This window comes from Microcaecilia unicolor, chromosome 10, assembly GCF_901765095.1.
Source record: "Microcaecilia unicolor chromosome 10, aMicUni1.1, whole genome shotgun sequence".
NCBI lineage: Eukaryota > Metazoa > Chordata > Amphibia > Gymnophiona > Siphonopidae > Microcaecilia > Microcaecilia unicolor.
The window spans coordinates 16,539,098-16,553,183 of NC_044040.1; the positions used below are offsets into that span (position 1 = coordinate 16,539,098).

Below are 14,086 nucleotides of genomic sequence, written 5' to 3' on the forward strand. Positions count from 1 at the left end.
GTGTCAGGAGGACAAGTAATACACCTCCGGCTCCCTGGAAAGAATGTCACTATTCAACAGTAGCTCATGTTTCAAAAGAGTGGCACCTAAGAGTGGCTCAGAATGTTTGACTGTGACATCAACAGTCACTTCAAATACCAGGTAGTGACATCAGCAAGAAAGGCTGTGAAGGTTTTATTTTTTTATTTATTAGGATTTATTTACCGCTTTTTTTTTAAGGAATTCACTCAAGGCGGTTGATATCAAAGTTTGTTTATGCACAAGAGAACGTAGACTAGGGTCCAATTGAAGTTAACAAAAAAAAATTTCCTCCAAGGAATTTTATTTTCATGTGTTCAAAGACTAGAAATGTCAGTGTTGATTGAAATTGAAGTAGCAAATGTATTCTTAAATAAGGTATAATGTTTTCAAGTTAATGTTTTCAAGTGAAAGTTCATTTCAAACTATTTATTTAAACAGAACTGCACTTCTTAAGAAGTGAGCACAATCTTTTCAATTACTGGACATCAAAAGTTTCAGGATCCATTGAAAATTGCCAGGAGTTCATCAAAAGCATAAGTTCTTTACAGTAATTAAATCAGCGTTAAGAGGTTAACAGGCCCCATGAGGATGGAGTCTCAGCCATTGCACAGTGTTGACACCTAATGGCCATACTTAGGATGCACATCTACCAGATTCTAAATGAAATCAGGGTCTATGTGCCCCTGAGCAAAGCCTGTTTCTTTGATGGCTGGGCTGTGTGGGAAGGGACGGGCTACTGTAATCAAGTGGCCAATGTTTGTTCTTCTGAGGGATAGGGGGTTGCAATAATAAAGTCCTAGGCAGCAGAGGCATCCTTAAGTTCACACAAACAGTTCATTATGCCCTGCCAGGCCAAAGATGCGAAGGAGAAGCTGGTGACTACCCATTGCCCCTCCAGCCAAAGAGATGGAGGAATAGTCGGCAGGATTAATAGAGTGCCAAGAGAGTTACGGATTATTTAAATTATGACAGGACAGCTGTTCATGGTTGAAGGGGAGCAGGTGAAGTCTTCCTGCACCACAAGGAACGTGAGCCATGCGATCCTCAAAGTCCTGTGCGTTTCTCGCAAGAATTTCAATTCAGTGCTGGAATTTTGTACTACTTGATGTTCCCAAAGAGCCATATGGTATAGGAGGAAAACTATACCATCCACCTCCTTCAGTGAAAAGGCAGTAAATAAATACATATATGCCGGGAGGTGAGGAGAAGGAGAGACAGGAAAACTGGCAGGCAGACAGAGTTGACGGAGGAAATTTGCAAGAGAGGCTGAGGGGGAAGGGTGTGGGAAGGGAGGATAAGATGTGAGGGGTGGGGGAGCAAGGAAAATGTGGAAAGGAGGAATGAGTTGGGGTGGGGAAGATAGCATTGAAGGAGGATGAGGGGGGAAAGAGCCATACACAGATAAGAGCCAACCTTTGCATCTGGTATAGCTACAGAGAGATAAAAAAAACCACAGGTTATACAAAATTGTTTAATGTGCTATAAAATATTCACTCGCTGCACAAGATTTTATTCTTTGCTTCATGATAATGTCAAGGCACCATGTTAGATGCAAAATTTTAACAGCAGCCACATGTGTGTGCTTTTGTGTGCACATGTGAAAGGTGAGCACGGTGTAAGTGGTCTGAGGTGTTTGCTGACAGAATTGTTATAATATACTAGTAAAAGAGTCCCGTTTCTGAGCAAATGAAACGGGCGCTAGCAAGGTTTTCGTCGCCAACACCCCCCCTCCCTCCCTCCCTCCCTGGCCAACCCCTTCTGCCATAGCTCCACCCTCAACGTCATGACGTGTGACGCGAGGGCGGGGCCCGGAGCGATTTCCCGCCTCCCTGCCTCCCTCCCTGTCAACCCCTTCGTTGTTCTGCCATTGCTCCGCCCTCGAGGGCGGGGCCCGGAGCGATTTTGGTGGCTTCACCACCACGAACCTTCGAACCTTTTTGAAGGAAGTCAGGGCTTGGCTTCACTGACGTCACTGTCCTCAGAACGTTGAGGGTGAGTTTTATTATAGTAGATTAAAGTACTTGTACATGTATCTGAATATGTTGAAATTATATTCTATTAATTATGTGGAAAATGCTAGAAGTTTGCAAAATTTTGGATAACTCAGTTTATTAAGGCAGTGTGTTATACGATGTCAACCATCTTAGGTCCTCTTTTAGGGAAATAACTCAGTACCGAGGCCTAGGAAAACAAGGGTAGTTAGAGGAGGGAGCATACATCACAGTGATTGCTAGCATGGGGTGGGTGAGTGTCAGGGCAAGTAATTCCATCCTTGGTAGGGAATATTAGTAGTTCTGGATAAGTTATTTCTTGCTTTCTTCAGTTTTGTGGAAACCGGGTGCCATCTTGTTTTCATGTCTTTCCTCTTCCAGAGCTCGGTGATAGTAGAGAAAACCGTGCAAGACTTGATGAACTTGATGCATGACTTGAGTGCTTATTCTGACCAGTTCCTCAACATGGTGTGTGTGAAACTTCAGGAATACAGAGACACCTGCAACACTGCGTGCAGGTACGGTACCCCCTCCTGACATTTTGTCAGCTTTTCCTGTAGTCCTTTTAGATATAATTTGATTTGTGCAGATGTGTCACTAGCCGACTGATTTTTCCAATTCAATCTGTCTTGTTTAGTGCAGGATAATTCTCACTTGCCAAGCTCCTTGTCCATCATTTTACTCATCTATGAACTATTAAGCTCTTTCTATTTTTAACCTGCATTCTAGTTTGTTTTGGTATGTCACAGAAAGGGTAATTTCCAAAAGTATTTCCATGGGTAAGACAGTTCCTTTGTCCCCTATACACTAACACACACACTTCATTTGTCCCAGCAGAATCTTCTGGTTTTCCCTTCGCACCTGCTAATTCATCTGGACAGTGTTCTTGTCATTGTTATGTTATTCCTCTCTCATCTTCACACCCAGTTTCCTTCCTCCCTCCCTCCAGCAAGCGCCACCTCAAAATGGCGGTACCCTGCCCAGAGTATCCTAGGATGTGCTAGGCGGGGCTTTACTACCATATATGGGGGGGGGGGGGGTTAGGGTTCGGTGGGGCACTTGGCCATCAAGGTTAGGCAGCAGCTAGTAGGGTCCCACTGGACCATCAGGTAATCTATTCCGGGGGGGGGGGGGGGGGCTGGACCACCAGACCTTCAGTTCCTTGTGTCGGGTGGGGGGAGGCGGTCTGGAGGTCCACTGGACCTCCATACCCTTCCGTTGGGTTGGGTTTGACCGGTCCAAGCTTTTTTTTTTTTTTTGACAGCGTAGGCACTTTCCTCCCACAGAAGTATGCCAATGACCAACGTTAATAGCGTGCATAAATTTGCATGCTATTAGTGTTGATCATAGGGGCATTATTTCCCCACGCTGTTTGGAACAGCGTGGGTTTTTGATCATTGATCCATCAGTGCACTCCTCTTTGCATGCCCTTTCGAATGCAACTTTGCTTGTATTTTTGTATATTGGCTTGTTTGTATTTTTTTTGTTTTGGTTGTAGGTGGACTGTTTACTGCAGTCCAGAAGGGATATAAGAATGCATTGGTTATTTTTTTGTATGCTTTTGTTTTTATTTTTTTTAAGGGGGGTAGGGTGAATCGATATTTTCTTTTAATTCTATTCCTGTTTTTTTACACTAGTGTTCATTGAATTTGATTGGCATAGGCCTAGGGTTTTATTTATTTATTTATTGCATTTGTGCCCCCATTTTCCCATCTTTTTGCGGGCTCAGTGTGGCTTACAATATATTGTGAATGGTGGAAGTACAGTTTGTTACATTGCGATTATAGGTTACATAGTGAAGAGTTATGGGAAGACAAAGTCAACGTCGAAGTATAGTATGGGGAGTAGAACAATGTAATGTAACAACGGGGAATTGATAGGGCGATAAAACAATAACAAGAGGGTAGAGATTTAGGTGTGGTGAAAATATGGGGGAAGAGAACTCAGAAGAGAGTGTACTGATACATTTCTCTTAGTGTGTGTGGTCTTCATGTTTTTTGATCCTTGCAGTAAGTTTTCTCAAAAAGATGAGTCTTCAATAGTTTGCGGAAGTCGGTTAGTTCGTAGATCGTTTTCAGGTTGCGTGGTAGTGTATTCCAGAGTTGCGTGCTCTTATAAGAGAAGGTTGATGCGTGCAGTACTTTGTATTTTATGCCTTTGCACTTAGGAAAGTGGAGATTGAGGAGAGTTCGGGATGATCTTTTAGCGTTTCTGGGTGGTAGGTCTATTAAATCAGACATGTATGGGTAAGCCATCCTCACCGATTGACGACCTTCGTAGTGGATCTCCAGCGTACGTCGTTTATGTCTACTGGAGACCTGACAAGAGCTGCTGCTGTTGCTAGACTGCCTATGACTTTTCGTGGGTCGTGCTAAACTGCTGCCATATACTATTGACGTTCAGTGGGTGTGTCATCCCCCCCCCCAAGCTACAAAAATGGTGTCCGGCGGGGGGAACAGCTCCAAGGGGTCATCTTAATTGACCTCTTGTCAGTTAAATGGATATTTATCAGCTATGTATGCTCCAGTTCCTTGTGCGTATATTAATATCAGGTCAGTAGGTAATAAGATCCTTAGATCTGGTCGGAGATGAATAAACCTGGCGTTTTTTTCCTTTCGTAGACCTGGCAGATATCTGAGGGAGACCTTCGCATTAAGGAGATTTGTCCTCTTGGGTATAAGATGGAGGTCTTATATAGGGAAAAGAAGCATGCGGTGGGATCGTAGTTATTCTGAAACTTTTTTTTTTTAGATTGAAGTTTTGGAAAGGTTATTACCACCTGATTTAGAAATTATGGCAGTACAGATAAGGGATTCCACTTTAGGTGATTTTACTATTTTGTTTGTTAATTTATATTTCCCCCAGGTAGCTGAGCTAAAGCCAAAGATTACAGCATGCTTGAAGGTGTCAGGGACAGTTGCAGTGGAGAGAGGTTGAGGATATGACAGATAGGGGGGGGGGGGGGTGACAGTAGGAGAGATAGTGTTAAGTAAGTTGGTGGGGATGGGATCAGAAGAACCAGGTGGTGCATTTCGAGGAGGAAAGAAGGTGGGCGGTTTCCTCCTCGGTGATATCTGGAAAAGAGGAGAAGGAGGCCTGAGTTGGTTGGTTGAGGGAGTGGGTTAAAGGGTGAAGAGGAGAAGGAGGAGGCTTGGTGGTGAATTTGATTTTTACGATTTTGTGTCCCGTAATTCTATTGCTTCTCCTTACTTCTTATTATTAGGAGATTTGACTCTTCATTTAGATGTTTTAAGTGTGCCTGTAGTCAAGGAGTTCAATTCTTTTTTGGATGCCATGTCTTTTCAGATCTGTGATCCACAGGCTATTCATGATTTAGGGGCATCTTTTGGATGTTGCTGCTTTCATTAGCGGTCCGAGTTTGACTTCTGACATTTATTTTTCAGATGGGGTTTGGATAAAGTCTCTTTAATCAGATCCATTTATTTTGTATTCTTTTAATCTTAACTGGAAGCAAATTCAGAAGTGAACAGCACACCTCAGGCTGACTTGTTATACTAGAGGGCAGGTTGTACTGCTTTTTGGTCTAGTTATGATAGCTTGGAGACCTGTCCTGATCCTTCGGAGTTTGTGGTGCACTGGCGGGACTCAAATACAGGAATTTTAGATATGACAAGCAAAACAAACCTGTTTGTAGGTCGTGTATTAACATTCACATTAACATGCAGTACTTTGCTCCCGGTTAACATGGACGCATTTAGCACTTCCTGTTTAGAAGTTGTCCTGCATTAACTCTGTGATTGTGTCAGGCAGTTAGTGTGTGGTCAGTGCAACGTGTTAATTGCCAAACACCTTCCATGCCAACTCTCCATTCATGATATACCTCCTGACACCAAAAAGTCTTAATATCCAGTTTACCATGCGCTAACTGCAAATACACCACAAAGGCCCTTAACATTGCTCTGCGTTAGCAGTTAACATGGTGTAAACTGACCGTTAAATACTTAACGCAGTTTAGTAAAAGGGGCCCCTATGTTAAGTTATCCAAGTACATACTTTCAGTATCCAGTTCGCTTTAATAGTAGAAATACTTTTCTCCCGGTTGCTTGACAGCGCCAGTCCAGACCTGCTTTCTAAAGCGCAGAAAAGTCTGGAATATCTGGACGTGGCCCCCTAGTGTTAACTGCCATGGGAATACCCAGGTGCCAGTCTGTTTTATCCACTTCAACGCTCCCGACGGATTCTGCATGTTATCCAATTGCTCTGATATACCCAAGGACTATGGATGCTGCCTCTGGACCCTGGACTTGGAGCTTTCACACAAGCCGGCTAACCCCAGGATATAATTTTCAAAGGCTGCTGACTCCTTAAAAGTCTTGCTCCTTAACCTCGTGCTTTCTTCAGGCCTTTTACAGGTAGTGTTTCTCAGCAGAATTAGGAAAATCAATTTGCTTGTATTTTCAGAACATGTGTCAGGGATAAGAGAATCACGTGACCCCCCCCCCCCCCCCCCCCCCCCGCCTGAGTTTGCTAGAGTTTGTAGTGGACAGTATAGGGATCTGAGCTGCACTTGTGTGGGGGAAGGGATGGATGCAATCATATATGCAACTTGGGTCTCGATGCGCAGCGTCAGTCAGTCCTTCCCTTCAGGTCTTGGCTCCTGCCGAGGCCTAATTAGGTCTCATCCTGATCACAGCAAGAAACAGAACAGGAAATGCTCTGATTCACACTAGGCTAATAGTCGATTCACTTCAGGGGGAAAAAATAATTTGTTGACCAAGATGTATTTTTTTTCGGTCTTCCAGAGAAAAGGCAAAAGGCAGTTTCAGAATATATCATAAATTAGCAGATGCTGTAAATGATGGCTGATATGGACATTGAAGCACCAACAATGTCTTATGTACATATGTGCTTTAGAATCTTTTCTAAATTAAAAATGTACTGGGAGGGAGAATTTTGTCTGTCTTATGGCCTTTCTTTTTTCTATGGCACAGTGTTAACCAGTAGAACGCAGGACGTGTTAGATGTCAGGAAGAATGCTCTCTTCTGAGGAGTCTTGTTCCTATTTTTCTTCTTCGTGGTCTGTCTTGTATGTCCATCACCTCTGACAGCATACTTAGGCAATTAAATGTCAGTATAGTTCTATGGCCAGCAGAGGTCGCTGTAAGAGCAGCAGCCATCTACCTTTCCTTCATGTATTTAAGCAGTTACCCCTGTAAGCCCTACCTGCATTATTGGATTAGAGAAGCTAACTTCAGTCCTTATCCATGAGCCTCCTGTTGCAGCTACCCACACCCCATATCATAATGACAGTTCTTGTACTGTATATGGTCCGCAGTCAATGACTTTTTAAAGAATATGCATACCCTGAGCACAGTATTGTCAATAATGTAATATCTGAACTTCCTTTCCATGCTTGTGCCCTAGTTGAAGCTGGTTATGGAAAAATGGCATCCGCCTCTGGAACTGGATGCCAGTTCGGTCCTGCACTCCACAAAGATAGACCCTTCCAGAAGGTTGCTGCTAGCATTGAACTCAATCCCCTAGCTAAAAAACATGGTCCTATTTTTAAGAACGTCCTTAATATAGATACATAGTAGGTGACGGCAGATAAAGACCTGTTGGGTGACAACACCAGTAATTAGGAAGCAAAGCAAGTGCTGAGAAGACTTCTACGGTCTTTGCCCTGAAAATGGCAAGGACAAATCAAGGTCAGGTATATATATAAAGTAGTACATACGAGTTTATCTTGTCGGGCAGATTGGATGCGGAGCGTATGGTGGAAGAAGCTACAGAGATATTGAGAGAGGCAATAGTGCGGCAGGACACGGCAGATGTCATGCTCCTGACCTGTTTTCCATGGTCTTCAGCAGCATTCCGTGCCAGAAGAATCTGTTTAACTTCCTGGAACTTTTGCACTTCCTCTTATAGCCCTGCAAAATGGCATTGACTGGTGTCATCATTGCCTGTCTCGAGATATATAAGAAAGTTTCTGACTCTCTACTAGTGCCTTTGCAATGGGTCATCTAGCCTGATCTAATGTGTGTTGCAGCCTTGTTCCAGCCTGTGTCCCAGTCCTATTCCTGCCTTGTTCCAGCCTTTTCTTTCATCCTTGTTCCAGCTACACTCTGGCCTCTAATCCATTAGTCCAGTCCCAGAGGGCTCTCTTGAGCCAATCTCTGATCTGGTTTTTGTCAGTGCATGACTCACCTGCCGCCAGCACCTTCAGGTAGGGTAGGCAGCGTAAACTTAACTGCAGCCCAAGGGCTCACCCACCACGAACCGTGACAGCTTTAATGGTAAAGATCATACCAGGTGTAATAACATTCGTGCCCATGGTAGGGAGAACTGCTCCAGGAGTTATGTGCACAGGTTTTTGCATCGGATACACCTGAGGCGATTCAGGCACCAGAGATCAAAATAGACATGGCTTATCGTGTGTTGGGTCCACCACATGCCAACAGATCACGCAATATAAAAGCCTGTCCATTAAGTAGGCAGTTTTGCACACTGCACGCCGCATTCCAAATTTAAGGTACAAGGAAGGGAAAATAGAACTTTATCAAGATCTTTCTTCCACTACTTTACAGAAGCATCATGATGTGAAAGAAATGACCCATTGCCTGTCTTGAGATATATATATTTTTGATTCATCTGATTTTTGTGATATGTCTTTGGAATGCTCCCTGGGCAGTGACTTGTCTTTATCTTATTTAATTCATGGACGTTTGTCCAGCGGGTTTACAAGTCACGCTTTATTGAAGCATTTTGGATTTGCATTCTCACTACTCCTGCTGTTTATCAATCATGGGTAATGCTGATTTTTCCCTTGGGTCTTATTGACCCCTGTTATAAGAGTTAGGGGGACACGGGATTGAAGCTGTTGCTCCACTTAGTGGAGGATGGTGAATCTGCACTGTTGAAGTACTCTACAATGCAACCTACTTACGGTCTCTTGCCTTGTGATTGGTATCCCAGTATGCAAATCCGACATTATTTATCTTCTTTGGCAACAGATTAGAGTATGGGCTTTCAAGACTCCCTCTTTGAGGAGTATTGGCCTCTTCCAACAGTCCAGGAGGGTTAAAAAGGTTGTAGGCGCAGAACCTGTCCAGGTGGTGGTGAATAAATGGATACAGGATTTTGGTACCTATTCCATAGACACGTTAAAAAAGAGTTTAAAAAGAGGACCTCATATGGTTGAGTAGTCCAACTTTCAGGATTCATTATAAATTCCTTTTATGTATGTATATTCACCTGGCCCAGGCCAAGAAAATGAGATTCCCAACAGATGGGAGTTGTCTTAAGTGTAGGACATTGGAAGCCAAATATAAACATTGTTTTGGGGACAAGTCCTGTGATCTTACAATTTTGGTAAGCTTTATGGGCTCACTTGAGCTAAATGCACAACCGTCATTGTGATACTACTCAACCCCAGAGCGTAGTTTACTAGACGTAATGGACGGTATCACAGAGGGAGTCTGAATTTCAGCGTTATTTTTACATAAACCTTGTCTACTATCGAAGTGTTATATTCTTTTGCAATAGATCCAGTCCTTACCTTTGACCCTTTTGTAGTGGTATAATCAGATGTATGACCTCTTGAGAATAGAGAGACTTTCAGTAGAACATAGAGGTCAGAAAGAGAAAAGGCACTTTGTGAAAATTGGTCTCCTTTTCTAGATACCTTAGCAATGAGAGTTCACTTGACATTATTGAATGATTTGGATGTTTAAATACTAGACTTGTCTAACTCTTAGCTAACTCTTAAAGAATTTACAGGGATTCATTGGGACTTTTCTGGACTGTGGTGAAGGCAGTTGGGTGACCATGTGAGGTGGGGGACAGGTTCTTATTATAAAAACAAATCTTTTGTTACTGCAAGTGTTGATCATTTTCTCATTGTTGCTGATCACTGTGCAGCTGATTACTCTTGTATTGTTTTTGCTGCTAATCAAGATATTTGACCATAAGGTTTGAGTTGCTAAGTAAGTCATAATTTAACAAAGCACACATGTTAACATTGAGATATGAGCATTCATTGATATATCATCGTCTGTCTTGGAGGGCCAAGATTGGCCCTCCAAGCCACTTTCCTTGCAACTCATTAAATATAGTTTAATTCTCCAGAAATAAGAAATTACCAGGGGGGGGGGGGGGGGTGTCTATATATGGTTTCCTGTTCTATTAGACCTACATGGTAAATGGGTAAGGGCAGAATACATATTCACCATCAAGGTCCAAGAAGCAACGACTGTCTGGGCACACTTCCAGGATAATGTAGTATTACGGGTTAGAAGTGCATCTGCATTTCACCCCATAACCAGAATTGTATTAACCTAAAAATGGTTGTTGTCCGCGCAGGGGTATTGTTCTGTCGGAGGAAAAACTGGTGATCAGTGCCTCTTGGTCAAAGGACGATGACATCAGCAGACTCCTAAAGTCCCTTCCAAACTGGATAAATATGACTCAGCCCAAACAGCTGAGACCCAAGAGAGAGGAAGAAGAGGACTTTGTAAGGTAAGGGGGTGTATGGAATCTGGGCTTCCTTTCCAGATTGTTTTGTATAAAATAGTGTATACTGCTTTTTAGGTCGTGACCATGGAGCGAGCTTCATTTTTCTCCGTTTTCTTCAAACATCATACACCACCAATGCGTCCTCCCAGAATGCAATGAATGGTAACCTGCTAGCTAGGATTTCTTCCCTTAAGGAGAAAAGAGAGGATAATATAGCATTGTTTCATCTCATCTGTACTACTACTACCCAGTGTGAGAAATACTGACCATGAGAACAGAATCCTCAACACTCTAGGACCTGGACAGAAAGAGGCCACCCTCTAAATAGTTGAGTTCCTCCTTCTGCTTCACCTGCGGTGGGGGGGGGGGGGGGGGGGGGAGCTCCCTAGGAAAATGAAAGAAAAGGCTAAACTCGCTCCTTTCTATTTACATAGCTCCCCTGACACTCTGTCTTCACAAGCTGATTCAGATTCATGGTTTGCTTAAGTGATAATTGAACCTAATTTCATTGGCAGTGAAAAGGGAGAGTTGACAGTAAGTGATTTTAAAACCACATTGTAAAGCTCATCCAGGGAACTTCCTGTGGTTCCTTCTCTGTATTAAACTGGACATTTGGCCGCTTGCCAGTTTGCTTCTGCTCCTGTCCGAATGTTGTTGGCAAGGCAAAGCTGATCACGATCAATTTCCCATGTATGTTATCAGCACCTCCCTGTTGTTTATTTATTTTAATTTCTTATATATTGTCTTCAATCACGAAGGCTATCAAAGAGGTGAAATTCAGGTACAGCAGGTATTTTTCTCTCCCTGGAAGCATTACAATCTAGGTTTGCATCTGGTGTAAACAGAAATCCGTGGAGGAGCCAGCATTCAGTGGAGGTCTCTGTTAGACCTTGTACAGTATAATTTTAGACAATAAGGGGGAAGTTTTCAACGTGGAATACTGTTAAGTTGAGCCATAGGAGCCAGCTCTGTGGGCGCTTGAGTGCCCCCAATATTGAGAAAACTCTTTCACTGTGGCCAGAGACAGATAATTCCATGGGTTTAGTACCCCCAATGATTTTGAAAAGTTAGCTCCTATGAATCGAAAAGAAAAAAATTCTACCTAACTTGGGGCCCCTTTTACTAAGCTGCGTAGATGCCTACACGTGCCTAACGTGCGCCAAATTGGAGTTACCGACCGGTTACCGCGTGACCCTTGTGGTAATTTCAATTTTGGCGTGCGTCTGCAAAATCATTTTTATTTTCTGGCGCACGTAGTAGACACGTGACAAGTGGCATCTGACGCTCGTAGGTCATTACTGCCCCAATTCTTTACTGCTAGGTTTTTGGCTGGTGGTGAGGTCTCAGATCTACAATGGATGCACGGCAATTTTGATTTTGCTGCACGTCCATTTTCGGCCAAAAAAAAAAAAAGGCATGTTTTGTAGATGTGCTGAAAAATAGTTCTGCACGAACCCAAAACATGCGTCAACACTACTGCAGGCTATTTTTCAGCGTGCCTTTGTAAAAGGACCCCTTGTTCTCCCATGAGAACTTCCATATCCCGTCAGTCCAAGCTGTTCACATTCTCAGAATAAGACATGGTGATATTTTCAAAGTGAGACAAGCGAGAGTGGAGGAGTAGCCTAGTCATGTATCCCTCCATTGCCCCAGGTACAAAATAAGTATCTGTATATACTATTGGGCTCATTTTCGAAAGAGAAGGGCGCCCATCTTTTGACATAAATTGGAAGATGGGCGTCCTTCTCAGAGGGTCGTCCAAATCGGTATAATCAAAAGCCAAAGTTCAAGGGGGCGTATTGGAGGTGTAGCGAAGGCGGGACTTGGGCATGCCTAACACTAGGACGTCCTCGACTCATAATCGAAAGAAACAAGGACATCGCTGACGAACACTTGGACGACTTTACCTGGTCGTGTTTTTCTTACGACCAAGGCACAAAAAGGTGCCCGAACTGGCCAGATGACCACCGGAGAGAATTGGGGATGACCTCCCCTTACTCCCCCAGTGGTCACTAACCCCCTCCCACCCTCAAAAAACATCTTTAAAAATATTGATTGCCAGCCTCAGATGTTATACTCAGGTCCATCACAGCAGTATGCAGGTACCTGGCGCAGTTTTAGTGGGTGCAGTGCACTTCAGGCAGGCGGACCCAGGCCCATACCCCCCCCCCCCACACACACCTGTTATGTTTGTGGAGGAAACAGTGAGCTCTCCAAAATCCACCACAAACCCAATGTACCCACATCTAGATGTCCCCTTCACCCATAAGGGCTATGGTAATGGTGTACAGTTGTGGGTTTGGGTTTTTTTTTTTGGGGGGGGGGGCTCAGCACACAAGGTAAGGGAGCTATGTACTTGGGAGCAATTTCTGAAGTCCACTGCAGTGCCCCCTAGGGTGCCCGGTTGGTGTCCTGGCATGTGCACTACAAATGCTGGCTCCTCCCACGACCAAATGACTTGCATTTGGTCATTTCTGAGGTGGATGTCCTTTGGTTTCCATTATTGCTGAAATCAGAAACGACCAAATCTAGGGACGACCATCTGTAAGGATGACCAAATTTCAGGATTTGGGCGTCCCTGACCATATTATCGAAACGAAAGATGGACGTCCATCTTGTTTCGAAAATGCAGGTTTCCCCTCCCCTGGAGGGGACATTTTGTGAGACGTCCTCATCAAAACTTGGATGTCCCTTTCGATTATGCCCCTCCATGTAAACCTCTTTGATTGTAGTTGCAAAAACCACAGAAAGGCGGTATATCAAGTTGCTTTCCAATATTTTCTTTACTGAATTTTCTTCTTTTTTTCCTGCTCGGTTTCTGTCTCATGCCATACCAGCACTAATATCTTTGAATAAGAATTGATTGGGTTTGCACATCACTTTCTGTGCATGTTCATTTCCCTTGTAGAGCGGCCTTCGCCAAAGAGTCAGAAGTGCTGATTGGAAACCTTGGAGACAAACTGATCCCCCAGAATGAAATTCTGCGTGATGTAAGTGACCTAAAGGCTCTGGCGAACCTGCATGAAAGCGTAGAGTGGTTAGCCGGGCGACTGAAGGTGGCCTTCTCCAATCTTCCAACTACACAAAGTAAGTAGCTCGTCCGTCGCCTGCATTTGAAAATTATGCTGACCTAGGCAGCCACCAGACCAACATAACTGACCCAAAACTGACTTTTTTAAAATTTTAAAACCAAAGGATGAAATCCACATTCTGGTTTGTCTGTTCTCAACTAGCATGTTACTATTTTCCTTGCCTGCTCATTCTAGTCATTCAATTCTTTCAGCATTGCCCCCCACCCAAAAATAAAACAAAAACAAAACACTGTATCCCTTCCACAGAAGGTTTCAGTCATGCAAATGCCTAAACCCAGCTCTACTCAGAATCATGACGTCAGACTCACAGAAACAGAAGCCTGCGCGGCCGCATTGCTGATCTGCAAGGGCAGGCTTCTACATGGAATGTTGCTAGTGGAGGAGTAGCCTAGTGGTTAGTGCAGTGGATTTTGATCCTGGGGAACTGAGTTCGATTCCCACTGCATCTCCTTGTGACTGTGGGCAAGTCACTTAACCCTCCATTGTCCCAGGTACAAATAAGTACCA

The 14,086-nt window shown here is 43.7% G+C and overlaps 1 protein-coding gene across 1 annotated transcript in view; it reads left to right on the forward strand.

Moving 5' to 3' along the window:
- Window positions 1-14,086, forward strand: part of EXOC4 (exocyst complex component 4) — a 635,584-nt gene that overhangs the window by 521,591 nt on the left and 99,907 nt on the right. Inside the window, exons 12-14 of the mRNA XM_030216046.1 lie at window positions 2,394-2,530; window positions 10,335-10,490; window positions 13,396-13,574. Of these exons, the coding sequence (XP_030071906.1) occupies window positions 2,394-2,530; window positions 10,335-10,490; window positions 13,396-13,574 (472 nt within the window). The remainder of the gene's footprint in view (window positions 1-2,393; window positions 2,531-10,334; window positions 10,491-13,395; window positions 13,575-14,086) is intronic.